The following is a 17,527-nucleotide window of genomic DNA, read 5'->3' as shown; positions in this document are numbered from 1 at the left end:
TTACCCTCTCACATGTCTAAAACACATTTTGTATTGTTTAAAATGTGTCGCTGACATTTGTGAGAATTTTGAGACCAAACAAATCAGAGTTATCCAAAAATTGGGATTTATGCTCAGTTACCCAACAACCACCTTTCATCTGTGCTCAAGTTACATTTATCTAAGCCAAGCCTTCTCTGGCTGGCTGCTCTCATTTGTTTGCTGTGCAAATTTTTTTGTTTTTAAATTATGGGCAGTATGAAGGATGTATTTACAGCTTTAATGATATTACTGGGTACACAGAGGTGGAGGAAGAGCACTCAGAAAGTTAGCAATTATAATTAATTAGTAAGTGGTTAGGTGTTCACTTTTGGCTCCAAATCTACTGGAAACATTTTCACTGATTCTTTTATTTACAGCATGTTTTAAGAGATTTTCTGCTGGGGATACATGTTATATGTACAGGTTGTTAAGCCATACTTAAAACTGTGTGTCGCTTTGTCACAGGAATGTCCGTGTATCAAAATTAAAATGTTAAAAAGTTCTTTTACACTTCATTCTAATCTGCTATCAAATGTATTCTTCTGCTGGGATTGCAGCTACTAGAACACAGAACACACGTCAAGAACACCCGAGCAAACAGTCGCAGTGTTATCACTGTGATCTGCGACAAACTGCAGCGATTTCCACGTCTTCTTCATCAGGCTGTGAGACAGTAAGCTTTAATGTTTAAATAGTCTTCACAGCTCTAAATGTGCAGTCGCCGCTTTGGAAATAAACAGCAGCACTGAGAACACAGTGATAAAATAATTAACTGGAATTAAAATCTTTATTTTATTGCTCTGTGCAGCACTGATCTTTTGTCCTTTTATCAACAGTGTTGCAGTTTACTGGTTTACATTTATGCTTTTTAGAGCTTATCACCATTTGATAACATCTCTGGAGGGATTGTTTTCTTTGAAGGAAGAGTCATGCGATCCATGAAACACCCCTTCGTGTTTGGTCAGCTGCTGTTACCCCTTTCATATGAACATGCAGGGGAAACTCGGGGTTAACTTAAGAGTTGATAACCAGCTTCATGTTACTGCTGACGCTGATCAACAATGTTAGGGCAAGTGAATCCAGATAACAGAAAGATATCCCAGATAGGTTGAACTGGCTTTGTAGTAAAAAATGGACTGGTTCTTATACAGCATTACCTGACATGTTGTTTTTAATTAAACGTCTTTAAAAGATGGTAATTTCAAAGGGAAGGGTTAGCTTTGACTTCTGCTAGTTTGAGCCACAAAGACAACTTCTTACACTCTGATAACACTGAAAATGAATCACTGCACATATCTTGGATCCACCTACACATTCACTGGTGTCACTCTGAATGCCGACTCAAGAGATGAAATACTGCAAATTCCCAGAGAAAGTCCTTTCTTTTAGTGATTGTGATTGTTTTGTGTTTGGGGACCTAATTATTATCAGTATTACACTTGCAGCGTTAATGCTGGTTTGTGACTCAAGGTAACAGAATACCAAAATAGCAGTAGAGCAATTTCACTGAAATATTTATTGAGCAGCTATGACAGGAGCATCCCTTTAGACTGCAGTGCTGCATCATCCAGAGACATTACATAACAGCAGAGTTCAAAGAAGCTGTTTCCCCACGCTTTGGTCCACTCTTTCCCCGTCGACATTTAACCCATTAAATTGTTTTAATCAAATCTCCGAAAACGTTACAGCACTCTTGTAAATATGTGATGTCTCAATAAAGCGCAAATGCAAACACTGAGCGAGAGGGGCTGCTGTTGTGTGTGTGTGTGTGTGTGTGTGTGTGTGTGTGTGTGTGTGTGTGTGTGTGTGTGTGTGTGTGTGTGTGTGTGTAATAGCAAACACTGAAATACAGTTTTTGCACGCAGCATTGAATTTTGTTCACTCAAATTTAGCTTTTCTTCGCTCAAAATAAATTTCTCCTCAACATGCAACACTTGCACCTGCAAAATGTTTTTTACGTGCGCTCAGAATAGTGGCACAAAAATAACGCCATAACCCAGTGGTTCTCAAACATTTTTTGCTAGGACCCCCTTTGATTTACAAGAAAAATGTTCGCTCGCACCCCCCCGCGCGCGCACAAACACATCCTCCAACCACACACACGCCCATATTTTGCTCCATTGTGGTTTATTTCACACCTCAAACATTTAGTAAACAATTAAGCAAATACAAGTAATCTGCAATAAATTACAGGTAGTAATAAAATAAACTACTAACTCTTTTAGGCTACATCAGCACCTACACGGGTATTTTTGAAAGCGCAGCTGTTTCGTCCACACCGAAAACTGAGGTTTTTAAAAACTTCTTTTTTGCGTTCACGTGTGGATGAGGAATACAGAGTTGGTCACGCAACGTCAAAGGTATGTGCCTTTTTTCACGCCACGCTGTGCGCCACGTTATTGTTTATATGAGATGAATTGCAGAATGGCAGATAGTCAGATTAACAGTATTTTGTCTCTATCTGCAGGTTTTACACGCTTACATACACACACGCAGTTACTGTCCCTCCATTTACAAAGGCAGAGGCGTCACGGTGTGATTATTTTACATGTAGATGTTTTTTTCCTGTGTAATAATATTCAACATTGCTATCAATACATTTTTCAAAAAATGCCTCTCTGTACAAAATGGGTTTAAAAACAAACAACTGTGGGATACTGTTTGTCCGTGATTTGAACCGGGGGAACAAATCATGGCAGGATCAGCCTGATATTATTTGTATCCAGTGTTGGGGAGTAACGGAATACATGTACCGCCGTTACGTATTTAAAATACAAAATATGAGTAACTGTATTCCGTTACAGTTACCGTTTAAAAAGGTGGTGTTTAGAATACAGTTACTTTGTTGAAATAAATGGATTACACTGCGGTATTTTCCTGTTTCATATTGTGGCGGGTCAGGACTGTTTGGTTTTTGTTTGACAGCTGTGATGTTCTGTTGTGCCAGGCGGCAGCTTACGGTTGCCATGGATACAGGGCAACGCGCTCTCTCTCTCTCTCTCTGCGACTGTGTGTTTCCTGGGTGAGAGAGCGCCTTTTTGTTGTTGTTGTTGTGCTAAGCTAACAGGCAGAATGCTACAGGCATAGCTCTAAAGAATGTAGCATCATGGGCAGTGTAGTCCGTGCTGCAGGGAGAATGGACTGCCATACACGTTATGTGTGTGTGAGCAAGAGGAGGGAGAAAAAGGAGAGTGGAAAAGTACGAGCTGTCATCGAGCAAAAACGGGAGCTGGAAGCATGTAAATATAATAATAACCACTGCAGCCAAGAAGAGTGCCTGACGAGCCCAGCTGTAAGTAAGCTATTAAGACTCGACTGTACACAGTGTTCGTGTTTTCCTCCGAAAACAATTCAATTCAACAACAAGTTCCGTTGGAGCAGTCTTTCAACGCCTCTCTCTGTCTCTTGCAAGAAAAGTTGACCCAGACAACAAAGTAAAGCTATTTTTTTATATATTGTATATATACACACACACACACACACACACACACGTGCACACTTACGTGCACACACGTACACACTTACGTGCACACACGTACACACCTACGTGCACACACGTACACACTTACGTATGTGTGTACGTATGTGTACGTACACACATACACAAAGTTACGTTGAAACCAAGCACACCATTGTTTTTCTTGTGACATTACCAATAAGTGTGATGTGTCACATGGCCCTCTTCCTATTGAAAAAACAAAAGTTGTATCCAAGATGGCCGACTTCTAAATGGCCACCATGGTCACCACCCATCTTCAGGAGTTTGCCCCCTCACATATACTAATGTGCCACAAACAGGACTTTAATATCACCAACCATTCCCATGTTATTACAGTGTTTCCATATAAATGGCCCACCCTGTATATTGAACTTTAGCACATGTGCTTCTCATAATCTGCCTAAACTGGCATGGCTCTAACTCTGTTCCAACCCCATGATTTGTTCAGCGCGGTACCCTTCTTGTCTGTCCAGGAAAAGTTATTTCACAGTAATTCTTTTAATCGTTTTATCACCCAACCCTACCTGAAAGCACGCCCTTCACAGTGCAAAGGTCTCACCTTTGAATTCAGGTAACTGTGACTGTCTCACAGTAAACACACAGAAAAACAATCTGGATACTGATCTGAACAGAGTGTTTTGTTTTATCTCCCTATACAGAGGTCAACTCACAGCGGTGTGGAGAGTGCTTTCAGTCTGTTCTCGTAGTAAGGTAGCCATCTAAACAATTAGAGCACACACTCTGCTGTGCTCAAACGGATTGGTAATCCATGTCCATACTTTTATTATTGTGGGGTCTTTACATTGCCAAGTAAAGCGCCTTGAGGTGACTGTGGTTGTGATTTGGCGCTGTCTAAATAAAACTGAATTGTAAGATCTGTAACATCTGGTCCACATAACTTGGCCAACGGAACAACCCCTCCTTTTTTGTGGATGGAGGGAAAAAGGATTACAATGATGCAGACTCAACACAGCCCTGTATGCTAGCCAGCACCACTAGTGTCCATGATTGTTAATCAGTTATTAATCTCTTTGCTCATGTCTTTCACACTCACCAGTAAGCCAATATGCTCACACCCCCCCTTTCTGACGTGGCACGCTAGTCAAACAAAGAAATAGCCCCAGACTATTTTTTATGTGGTCACTGATGTTGGTGCACGAGTTGCACCTGTTCCTCTGCAAGCATCAATAAATCCTCAAGGAAGCCATTTATTAGGTTAATGTTTAAAAATGTTTCAGAGAACAACAAACGCTGCTGACACGACTGACTAAGCTTATCTCTCGTGTCATAGGATGAGAGGATAAAACTGACAGTGAGGATTGGTTTACAAATCAACATCAAATCACACGTGTTTGCCACAAACTTTTTACTTTTTAAGCTACTCACTGATATTAAAATGTGTTACAACTATTTTGTCAGATTTTATTTTTTATTTCAACATTTCTATAAGACTTGAGAATTTTATGTTCATCAACAACATCACCACATAATACTGGAGGCCCATATCATAACTTTTTTTTTTTTTTTTTGGCCTGTCCCGTTTGGCTCTTTTGCCCTCAGAATTGTTGTCTAAAGGCAAAGAAAGATGCCCAACGGATTTACTTTACCAAACTGACCATCCCAGCCTTGCCGTAATGGTCCATTTGATTCACCTTTTATTGTTTATTTTATTTTCACTTACTGAATACGGGACAGACTTGACTGGGGGAAAGAAGGGGAGAAAGAAAGAGGGAAAGAGAAACAGCTGGGAAGAGGGACGGGGGAGAAGGGCAAAAGACAAAAACCAACAGAACGGGCAGAGAAAAAAAAATGCATATATCAATCACCTGGATCACCTGCTGAGAAAGAAAAAAGAAAGCAAGCAGAAGAGAACAAGAGTAATAGAATAAACAACATCACAATGATATATGGGAATATGACAGTAAATACTAAATATTAAACATTATTGTGCAGCACATAAGATCAACAGAACACAGTGTGCTTTGAGGTAGGAGCCAAAAAGGGTGTAGTTTGTGGGTGTGATCACCCGTGTGTACACCTGTGAGCATGGACGCGCTTGTTTTTTGTTTTTTTAAAAGGTTCCTTCATGTAATAATCTGCTAGAGGGTGTGGGGGGCCACAGCCCCGTCCTCCAGGGCGTGAAGCAGGTGTGGAGGAGATCAAAACTCCAGACATCCAGAGGCCCCCAGAACACAAGAGACCAAGGAAGACCAACAGAGGGGCAGCCGCGCCACTGTCCCGGAAAGAGCTGAGGAGAGTCCCAGATGAGGGCTCACTCAGCAGCCGCGGAGCAGAAGCCCATATCATAACTGACATCATCAAGGCGTAAAGTTGTCCTCCTTCATGATTCCATCCACTTTGTGCTTTGAGCCATACAGTCTAAAACACTGCACAACCATCACCGTGCTTGACTGCTGGTGCAGTGTTTTTAGGTGTTAAAGCCTCACCTTTAACCCTCTTCACATTGTGGCCAAACAGCTCAGTCTTTGTCCTGTTTATTTATTAAACTTCTGATCATGACTTTAAATTAACACTAGCCATGGGCCTAAATGCTTGGTAATCCAGATTAAGAATATCAAGAAGCCATTATATTTTGTGCTTGTGTTGTACGCCATGTTGAAGACTCATATGAAGACATTTGTCTCTATAGCTGACGTCCTGTCCATTTGCTTGGCTAAGAGAATTTGCTACATCATTTTTTGATGCTGAAACCCAGGAGAAATGAGCAAACAAGATTCACGTTGTGGCACAGCCGAAGCTGCAAGAGTGGCAGATGACGAGCATGGAAGGGAAATGGAACAAACAAAATACAAATTCAGAATGTATGCACATGTTTGGCTCCTTTGTTCCCACAAGATCAAAATGAATCACAGTAAAGGTCTTGCTACAAAATATCTGGCATCCTAGGCAGAAAATTGTAATAAAAGCTGTGGAGACCCCACAAGTGTCCTTGGCCATTCCTGGTGAACAGAAATTGTTCAGCAGATTTGGTGCAGAACTATTTAGAGCAGAACATAGCAGAAGATGCGAGACAAGATAACATCAGCACAGATACTGTAAGATACTATATGCCTCACCATGTAGTGCTCAGAAGCAACCACCAAATTAAGAGTGGTCCTCGATGTGTCGTCCCATGAAGACAGCTGTCCATTGCTGAATGGTTGCTTACTTACAGAGCCAAACTTGAATCCAGATCTGCTCATTGTTCCTATTAGATGTAGAAACATAAAGTTGCCTTTCTGGCAGGTTCTTGTGACTCTCAGGTACACCGACAGTAAAAGGAATGAACACCTGTGCATTCTGAGGATGACGAGACTGGTGTTTGGGGTTACACCAAGCCCATTTGTGCTTGTGGCTAGGATTCAAAGACACCTAAAGCAATATGAAACATACAAACCACAAGTTGTGAATACAATAAGGGAGTCACTCTGTGTGGATGAATTCATTTCAAGTACACGCACGGTTGAAGAAGCACATCATAGAACAACAACTGCCAAACAAAACTGGCTGCTGCAGGTATGAAGCTCTGCAAATGGATGAGGAGAGCTCCGCAAACTACATGTTGGCACTTGAGACAAATGGAAAACCACTTAAAGTACTTGAATCAGTGTGGAGGCCAGAGACTAACGATTTTACCTTTGACCTTAAGGCACTAGTCAGGTTTTTAACAGAGAGGAAAGGAACTAAAGGAAGTGTTCTGCATTCCTCAACACGCACTTATGACTTTACCATTAGCATCATGTGCATTTCAAGAAATGGAAGTGGGAGAGGGGGCTCTCCTGGGATGAAGAATTGCCACCAGATCTGGCCCGAGAATGGAAACAGTGGTGTTCAGAACTCACTTATTCATACATCAGCTCACCAAACCAAGGTGGTACCAAACCAGCATGCAGCAAAATAATTATGAATTGGAACTACATGTGTTCTGTGAAGGGAGTGAGAAAGCATACAGTGCTGTGGCATATCTGCAAGCTAAAAAACAAGAAGGAGAAACAACAATGAGCTTAGTCGCATCTAAATCCATCCAAAAAATAAATAAAAAAAATAAATAACAATGCTGCGTCCGGAGCTCATGGGAAGCCCTGACTGGATCAAGACTGGGAAACAACTTGATCATCTCATTGAAGACTGAGGAAAGCCAGATAAAATAAGATCACTTCACAATGGATTTGCAGTTCTGCACAAAGGTGGAAATCATTTGTCACAAACAGAGTGACCGACGTCCAGATGCTTACCAATTTATCTTCATGGTCACACATCCTGGGGAAGGTTAATCCAGCTGACCTTCCCACAAGAAGGCAAACAGCAAAGGCCCTGATACACAACCAGCTATGGTCGAATGGGCCAAGTGTCTTTGTATCAGAAGATCAGACACAGGAGGCTGAATGAACATTTCAGGTGAAGTGAAAGCAGAACATCATACAGTTTGCTGCCAATGACACCAACATCTGTGAACTAATACTGAAAATTAGAGCAAGCTGAAAAGCGTTCTCAGAGTGACGGCATGGATAAGAAGAAATTTCTGTCTGAGAAATCAGACAAACTCTGGGTTAGGCCCATGTGGACGATAGATGATTACAAATAAAAGTTGTTAATAATAACAACAACAACCAGTAATCATCCTGCTGTAACCCAGTTTCTCTAAGGCCGGGTTAATCGATTTGTTGATCAGTTACTGATTCGTGTACTAACAGGGACTTAATGTTTAATAATCCACATTTCAATGTTTTAGTCTTTTGTGAAGATATGGATACTATATTGTTCTTTCTTTGTGATTTCTTATGTTTAAGTCATTTGTTGACTTAAACATAGCTCCCAAACAGACAAAAAACTAACTTTTAGTTTGTTTTTTGTCTGTTTGGGAGCTGACACAGCCTCTAAGGGGATGGGGTTTTGGGGGGATAACAGGAGGATAGAAGCTGCAGAGAAGTGTGCAACTCTGCTTCAAAACAACAGCTTGTGATTAAATAACAACAACAACAATGTACACTTTATTGATCCCTGTGGGGAAATTACTCTCTGCATTTAACCCATTCACTCTGTGAAGCAGTGGGCGGACGCAAATCAGGCCCCGGGGAGCAGTGTGTAGGGACGGTACCTTGCTCAGGGGTACCTCAGGGTAGCCGTTCAGTGGATTTGAACCCCCGACCTTCCGATCATGGGGTGACCACGCTACCGAACCCTTGGGCCATCATACGAAATCAGAGGGTGATTCTGAACTGATATAAGAGCTGAACACAGTATAAACTGGCTCATGTCACCCTGTTTTAAACATCATCTAAATTCCAGCAAATTATACAAACCAGCCACTACTTCAACAAAGCTCGAACACTAGTTTTGATCAAAAACTGAGGCAATAGCTTCGAAATGAAGGATGCTTAAAGAAACGAGTGAAGCATCAAGAGATGGACCTCAGGTTGAATATGTGGAGAATTGAAAAGCGATCCCTGCTCAGTGGTTGGGTGGATGTTTTTCTGTTGCACTTAAACCTCTTCAGTGAACACCCCCGGGGGCGGCAAGTCAACCTGAGAGCATAATCTCTTAGTAACAATGAGGCACATGGCTCATCACCATTTCTTTGGAGGCAGCTCTACTTCAGTGCATGTGTCCGTACCAGGCCATTTGTCAGGCTCCAGGGAATCATGTGCATGTCATAAAACCAGCTTTTCCAGGCCAATCACAGACTGCAGATGAAAACTGAGCAAAACCAGGCTTACATTACCCAGCACTTTATTTTTAGACAAGGAAGTGGGAATAAATGTTGAAAAGGAGCTTCTTCCAGACTTTCAGTGGTCATTCATTGTGTAATTACTATGTTAAACACAGCCATTAACAGGAGTAAGTTAAAGTAAGACTGGGCAAGATGAATTTTTGTTATAATTCACAGCTGGGCAAAAGGAGATTCCACTGAAAAAGCTTGTCTGTTTGGACAAATTAAAACCTAATGCTTTCCAGTCTACAGTAAATGTAAAGGGATATCACAATTTGCTATCTTTTAGAGTGAAGAATAATTTTGTTTCTGGTTAAAGTCTGCTACAGTTACAGATCAAAACTGTTCAGTAGTATTTACTAGGGATGCAACAGATTTGGTTTGATTATTTTACTTTGAGTAGTCCAAGTCTTCTTCTGAAAGTTCCTAAAATTGTTATGGAGTAGTTCATCATGGTAAAAATGGTCCCCCCAAAAAATAAATTATCGCATTCACAAGATTGTCAAAACACTTGACCTCTGACCTTGATCTTAAAGTCAAGGTCACTGAGACTTGAGCTCATCTGAGATCAATATTTTAAGGAGGAGAGAAATTGCTTCACTCTGCCCACCCGCCATCGCAATACTGTTAATTACGAGGTTCATAGGAAGGTTGAAATTATCATCATCATCGTGTCCTCTGGTCAGAACGCAAAATGAAACAGCCATCAATCTGTTGCAGTATATCTCGGTTTATTTCGTTATTATCAGTGATAGCTTAACTTAAGGGGACACCCACATGGACTGCTAACTCTCAGCTGCTGCCCCATGTGGGAGTGAAAAGAGTGAGCTGGTAGTGAGTGCAGTCTTTATATAATGTGTGCCAGGTGAGTTCCATTAAGGAACAAACTCCAGAGCCAATCAGTGGTGAGAAAGTAAAAGAGGAAGCAAAGTGGTCCTGGTGAGGCGAGGGAGCGTGAGGAAAGGGGCAAATGAAACAAGAATCTTTACAACAAACACACAATCAGGATTACAGTGCAGTAGCTCTGAGAAATCTGATAAAGTCACAATATTCTGATCTGTCTGTTCTTATTGCAGCCAACTGTCCAGCCACGCACAGCTCTTGGTAATGTGTAAAGATATACTGTGATACTTTGCTATCCTCTGAATTGAAGAAACCTTCTTAACATGAATGATATACAACCACCGTGGAGTTTTCATGAAAGCAGGAAAGATTTTTTCTTCAAAGTTATGCAACCTCACAGATTTGCATCCTGTTTTGCCTTTTAGAGCAAAAGATCCCTGCACCTTTCCACTTTCGCTTTACCAAGCCAGTGCTCTTTAATAATCTTTAAAAGATTCTGTTCAACACAACAGAGAGGATTACTCGAACTTGAACTCTATTGACCTGTAATAAATATCCAAAAATCCATTTATAGACTTTCTTGGGCAAAAGCACAATGATCAAATTTCATTTCCTGACTTATGTGCTAGGATTTCATTTCAGCTCAGTGTAAAGTCAATGGTAAATCGACTGGTTCTTATATAGCACTGTTCTACTTTACCTGAGCCTCCAAGCACTTTATACAGCATGACATAATTGACCCATTCATACGAGCCCTTTGTTTCTATATTGAAATACTTTAACGCTCACACTCAGATGAATGTATCGGAGAGCAACTTGCCCAAGGTTATATATTAGATTATAGACTGAAGCAGTTAGGGATTGAACCACCAACCTTTCACTCAGTAGATGCCCTGCTCAGCCTCCTGAACTACAGCTAATCTTCTGTCTTTTGCTGCTCTCTGTTCTGTTTCACTGTGTGTCTTTGAGTTGAACTTAACTGAATTGCCCTTTGGATGTTTTCAAATGTATATTTCAGTCAGCAGGCCTATTTTTCTGGAGATTCTTATGTGTTTGTGGAATGTAGTACATAAAATAGTACATTTACAAAATGGATGCAAGGCTGTATACACAAGTGTTAGAGCAGTGTAATGAAATGATGTGCACTTTGTTAATTACAAAGATTTTCCCATTGTTGGCTCAGGGAGAAGCTTGTATGTGAATACAGCACAAGCTTTAAAGTTGACTGGTTGTTATGCTGTGTGTCCAATGTGCACACACAAAGGAGGAGTCTATTACTCTATAAGTTTCAGGCTAGAGAGTGTTTGTGCAGTGAAAGCTTTTTTACTGTATCAAGGCGAAATCTGAAGTCTATACATGCCTTGCCCGCAGGAAATGCAAACAAGAATGAACTCAAAAGACGAGACCTTTGTTCACCTCCAGGATCCTCAAGCAGTGAGTGTATGGAGACTCGAGCCGGTCTTATGGTCGAGCAGTGAGAGTGTGTCCCTGTCCGTCTGCCTGCAGTGAGCTCTGTTCTCACATAGAGGCAATGCACAAAGTATGTGCTACAACTGGTGTCTGGGCCGCTCTGCTTGTGTTGTTGTTGGTCCCTGAGCCGACCACGGAAGAGAGCAAGGTTCTAACATACAAAGAGCTGAAGTGTTAAAAACAATGAAAAGAGTCACTGCAGTTACTGACTGTGCTTTTGATGCTTTATTTTTTGATCTCTGAAGTTTTTGTTGTTGTTGTTTTTTTCCACAGTTCTCCTGTTCCCAGTGAACTCTGTTATTGCTTCCTGCTGCATTCTGACCCACTTGTCAAGCAATAAACATCAGCAGTCGCACACTTCGTCCACTTCCAGTGACGCACAGTCAGGATCTTGGAGGGCTGCGCAGCAGCACGTCTGGCGTGGGTGAACCCCACGTTTGCTTGGTTGTTGTTGTTGTTTGTTTGTTTGTTTTTTTCAGGGTTACCAAAGCATGTGCAAACCCAGATTAGATTTTAAAAGTGTGTAACCATGTTAAATTGATTCTGAGCATGCAGACTCACTGAAGGAAAAGCTGCCGGTACTGGAAGCTCTCTGGTTGCTGTTAGTAGTCTGAGTAGTATTATGTGACTTTGAGGTAAACCAGGTTTTGGTTTCCTGCAGAGCAAAAGACAAACGTTTAAACTGTCCAAAGTCAAACACTATCAGACAAAAGAAAACATTTAAATTTATATGCAGTTCTAGTCTGACTGTAAATAGTAATGCACAGATCACAGGCCTGTACTATGAATCAACATTGGTGGTTATCATGGTAATTTCATGTTTAACTCTCAGTGTTATGAACAGGGTTGCTTTCCGACTGTGGTACATTATAATATCTTTTATTGCACACCCAATCTGCTTACGCTTGTAGGCTATGCTTGGGTATAATCATTTCGTGTATAAAAATCACAGCCTACTGACCAGTCAGTTCTCTTGAAAACAACGAGGATCAGTACAGGATCCCATGGACCTGAGTACACAGACAATATGAGGGTCTATAGGGGGGGTGGGGAACTCCAGGCCTCGAGGGCCGGTGTCCTGCAGGTTTTAGATGTGTCCTTGATCCAACACAGCTGATTCAAATGGCTAAATGACCTCCTCAACATGTCTTGAAGTTCTCCAGAGGCCTGCTAATGAACTAATCATGTGATTCAGGTGTGTGGACTCACGGTGATATCTAAAACCTGCAGGACACCTGCCCTCGAGGCCTGGAGTTCTCACCCCTGGTCTATAATGTCTTGGGACACATTAAAATGGTACGCCTCAATAAGAAATACAATGATGCATTTAGAAATCTGAGTATTGTTCAATATTCGTTTTTTCCACCATTTAATTAAAAAAAATTGAGTTCTGATGTACGTTTAATATTCATTACACATGAATAGCAATATACCAACATTTCTTATGTAATATATCTTTGTTTAACTTTTGTGATTATATCTTATATTAATAGATTATATCTATCTCTCGTGAAAATCACAAAACCACTATTCTTTATTTTTCTTCATTATTTTTATTAATATTAATTATTGTTATTATTATTATTATTATCCACGTTTATTAAGTTCCAGTACATTTCTGTTTAAACTGTATAAATACTGTGCACCTCTCTCTACCTCAGTACAGATGATGGCAATAATGGGGAAGGCTGCAAAGTTGACAGTTGTCCAGATGATGACTATCGGCACCTTCCATGAACAAGGAAAGCCAAAAGAAGGTCATTGCTGTTTACAGAATGCTTTATCAAAGCATATTTAAGTAAAGTTGACTGGAAGGAAAAAAATCTATCAGGGAAAAAGTGCAGAAGCAACAGTGATGACCACAGCTCTGAGAGAAGTGTCACCAAAACTCTACTCAAGAACTTCAGAAGGAGTAACTGAGGCTAGTCTAGAGCATCAGGAGACAGCAATCAAATACATTTTCGAGAACTCATCCTTTATGCTTTCTTAGACTTGCCAACTTTCTTTGACAGAGATTGATACTTACTTTTCCCCCAAAATAATTTCCTGACATCAAGCAGACCACAGAAAAAGCCATGAGGATATAGTTCAGCATGTGTTTGAAGGAAAGGGTCAAATAGAGAACATATAGTGGGACTCGTGCTGTTATCAAAAAGGAACACCTGTGACAACTGTGCAAAGATTAGAAGTGTTCTGACCCATGATATGAGTGGAAACAACCTGAAAAATAAACTCTGGTCATCGTGGGATAAATGTAAAGGAATGTGAATACAGCTCTGTAGACAGTCCTGTACATTTAAATGAAATCACACTCATAGCAAATGAATTTTTCACAAGGATTCAGCACATCATAATCAAGTTTAGAATCATCCCGTGTTTATGGTATAAACTAGCAGAAAGTAATTCTTTAGTAATGTGTTACTTGAATGCAAACCAGCAATGTTAACTGTACTCAGAAAGAAACCTACATCCCAGTGAGGTAGGACAGAAAGCTGTGTGGGATGTGTGGGAACGTTCAATATTGTTATGCACAGAGAGCTGCTCTCTCTCGTTCTCCCTCTCATTTTGTGTTATGTAACAACCTCCAGGCCATTGTTTTAAAGTGATAGCTGCTCATCGAGCTTTCGTGCAGAGAAGAGGGACAAAAGCGTGAAACTGGCGCATTTTAAGAAGGTGGAATTGACATGTCCATGTTCATGGGAAAAGCTTTGTTTAAAACCATATAGGAATGAATGGCTGAGAATGTGCGGGCTTCTCATTAGAGCACATGCTCCCGTAGAGACAGCAGGGCTTGGGTTTATGAGCCAGACACATGACTACACTCCCTCCGTCGCTTTGAGTCTAGATTGTACCAAACCATGATGCACATGATTAAATCATTTTGAATCCTCTCACAACATTCCAGTAAGATTCATACCTGTGCCTTCATTTTCTTTTTCTTTCATGATTTCTTGGTGGATTTGCTAGTATGCTGTGCAATAATATTCTGTGTCTGTTTTCTTTCCTTACAAAAACCTGAGTATACCTGAGTAAATACCTCAGGCAGCAGAAACCAGAGAAAGAAGAGGAGGAACAGGCCCCTGAACGGTATGTACTACCGGCAGATAGAGGAAGTGGCTGATATCCAGAAATCCTACCAGTGGCTGAACAAACCTGAACTGAAAGACCTAGGCACTAATCATAGCAGCACAAGAACAAGCTCCAAGTACAAGATCAATAGAGGCTGGGGTCTACAACACCAGGTAAGGCCCAGGTGCAGGCTGTGTAAAGATGCCCCAGAGACAATCCAGCACATAACAGCAGGGTGCAAGATGCTAGCAGGCAAGGCATACATGGAACACATTAACCAAGTGGCCGGCATAGTGTACAGGAACATCCATACAGAGTATGGTCTGGAAGTCCCGAGGTCAAAATGGGAAACGCCGCAGGTGGTTGAGAATGACCGAACATAGATGTGTGTGTCAAAATAACAAAACACACCTTTCTGATCATGTTGCATAACCTGGTTTCATTTAACATGTTTGGCTCTTATTCAGGTCGATTGGCAGCTAAATAAGAGATTTTCAGTGACTGCAGTGGAATTAAACATCTAAAGATGTTTTCACTGTTCAACAGTGGTGTTAAATTACTTAAAATCCACAGCAGGCTTTGCTTTTTCACATGTGCTCTGCTTCTGGAGAAGAGGCAGAGAGAGCCATTCTTACACCCACAGGAGTGAAAAATAGAATGTAATGCACCTACACATGCAGAAGAGCTGTCTGTAAGAATCAATCCACAACATGTTAGCTCACACATTCATGCCCCCCTTCTTATAATAAAAACCACAAGATTGCTTTCTCTGAGGAGTATTTAGGGAAATTATGAAAACTGTTATGTTACTTTTTTTGCTTTATGTGTGACATGAAAAACAATCTTAAGACAACTCACATTTTAATACTGGCTTTTAAGCACACTCCAATTAAAGAAGCGTTATAACTTATTAGACAAGAACACATAGATGTTTGCTTGAAAAGCTGGCTCTAATACATACTGAGGAAGTCAGGACGCCTCAACCTGAGCTGCAGGTTCATATCCGGATGCCTCCCCACATTTCTGCAGGAGCATTATAGGCCAATACAAAAGTCATTCAGACAGCAACAGCAGTACTTTACCCAGTGATGACATACAAGTGTCCACACTAGTGCACTCTGATTTAGTGGAAGTTATTTTTTCTCTGGAAGTGAACCTGGTCTAATCAACTACTGGGATTGGATGGTTTTAGAAAATGAACACACACACACACAGAGAGAGAGAGAGAGAGAGAGAGAGAGAGAGAGAGAGAGAGAGAGAGAGAGAGAGAGAGAGAGGGGGGGGGGGGGGGGGGTTACTGTGTGACCACTTCAGTGATTCTATGTTGGATTCAAATAATAGACAAATAATTCAAATAAGTAGACCAACAATAGAATAACTAATTACTGCAGCTCTATGATCATTCCCTTTTTAAAATAATCTTTAGTGTACTAGTCTTGAAAAGAGTATACCTATCAGGGACCGCATACGTCGAGTACACTGAAAGTGCACTTCAGTAAATAAAAGCCTCCACACAGCAGATCACCGGGTCACTGAGTCTGTGAGGCTCCTGGGCGCACAGTGTGGAACAAAGCGTTTGTGAGCTCCGTTTGGAAAGTTTGGAACCTTCGTGCTGCAAGTGAAAGCAGCCAAATACAACAAAAGAAAAGTTCCCCACATCAGAATAAAACGATCTTCTACGCAACTGAGTTCCTGGGCACTGTGCACTCTGCTGGTGCATGCGTGGCCAGGCCATCCGCACTGTTCTGTGGACTCAAACTACAGTAGCGGAGATGTTCCTACCTTGCAGGTTCTGCACTCGGATATCGCTGATTTGTCCGATAAATTCTTCCCTCTCGAACCAGTCTTCCCAGCCGTGTCCGGCCATCTGGAGCCGCGGTGAGTTCAGAATTCCCGGACAGGAATGCTGGAAAAGCTCCCCGGCTAAGAACGAGAAGCTGCTGCTGCACCGGGCTGCCTATTGTCCGTCCGTCCGAGCGGAATCCACCACGGCGGTGTGTCAATCAGTGGAAGCACATAGCAGCTGCTCACTGCCGCAGGCTTCCGTCAAAGCAGCGTTGAAGCGACTCACGTCCACAAGCATGTGGGAGGCCAGCGGGCAGCAGAGGAGGAAGAAGCTGCAGCACCTGGTTGGTATTTTCGAGGTGGGATGGAGCTGCGCCAGAGCCCGCCCACCCGCTCTCGCTCGCTCTCCCTCTCTCGCTTTGTACACATACACAGGTTCCTCCAAGTGGTGGAAAATAACTGATGGCAGAACCTGATTTCCCTTTTTCCCTCTTTTTCCTTTTTTCCCTTTACCCCTTCTTTTCCCTTTTCGTTGGGGGGATGACTTTTACAGCTCACTGCTACACAGGAGTTTATCTTTGCATAATTTCATTTTAAATTGGGAAAAACATTAAAATGAAGTCTTTTACTCAGTAAAAAGTTATACAGTAACCCTGCTTAAATAGCTTAATAATGCATCAGCTGTACTGAGTAAGTACACATGCACATTATGCAGAATGCTACTTTTCAGCATCACAAACATTATTTGATCATCGCAGGTGCTGATGAATAAATTACTTATAAATTACTGACTAGCTTGTGTGACACTGTGAGGTCTCTCGGTGCTTCCTCATTTGGGGAGCCTGGAGAGAGTCAGACACTACATACACTACTGAATTCATCGATCTTTATGGTTATTTTAGCTTTACTATGTTTAACTTTTGAAAAAAAAATATATCATGTGTGGCCTCCTGATCTGTCCTTCCACTGACCCAGGCTGTGACACTTGATCTACAGGGTGGGCCATTTATATGGATACACCGTAATAAAATGGGAATGGTTGGTGATATTAAAGTCCTGTTTGTGGCACATTAATATATGTGAGGGGGCAAACTCCTGAAGATGGGTGGTGACCATGGTGGCCATTTAGA

General features: G+C 41.5%; 1 protein-coding gene across 3 annotated transcripts in view; it reads right to left on the bottom strand.

Annotated features, from left to right (window-relative positions):
- The window catches only part of clmna (calmin a), a 37,551-nt gene extending 20,770 nt beyond the window's left edge, over positions 1-16,781 (bottom strand). For 2 of the 3 annotated variants that reach the window (XM_080871659.1, XM_080871660.1), the window contains exon 1: positions 16,395-16,781. In XM_080871659.1, coding sequence (XP_080727785.1) covers positions 16,395-16,479 — 85 coding nt within the window. In that variant the 5' untranslated portion in view covers positions 16,480-16,781. The remainder of the gene's footprint in view (positions 1-16,394) is intronic. The other variant, XM_080871658.1, reaches the window with a different exon arrangement.
- Between the last annotated feature and the right edge of the window lie 746 nt (positions 16,782-17,527).

This window comes from Rhamphochromis sp. 'chilingali' (genome assembly GCF_963969265.1).
Source record: "Rhamphochromis sp. 'chilingali' genome assembly, chromosome: 21".
NCBI lineage: Eukaryota > Metazoa > Chordata > Actinopteri > Cichliformes > Cichlidae > Rhamphochromis > Rhamphochromis sp. 'chilingali'.
This window is presented reverse-complemented; position numbering and strand designations above follow the sequence as displayed.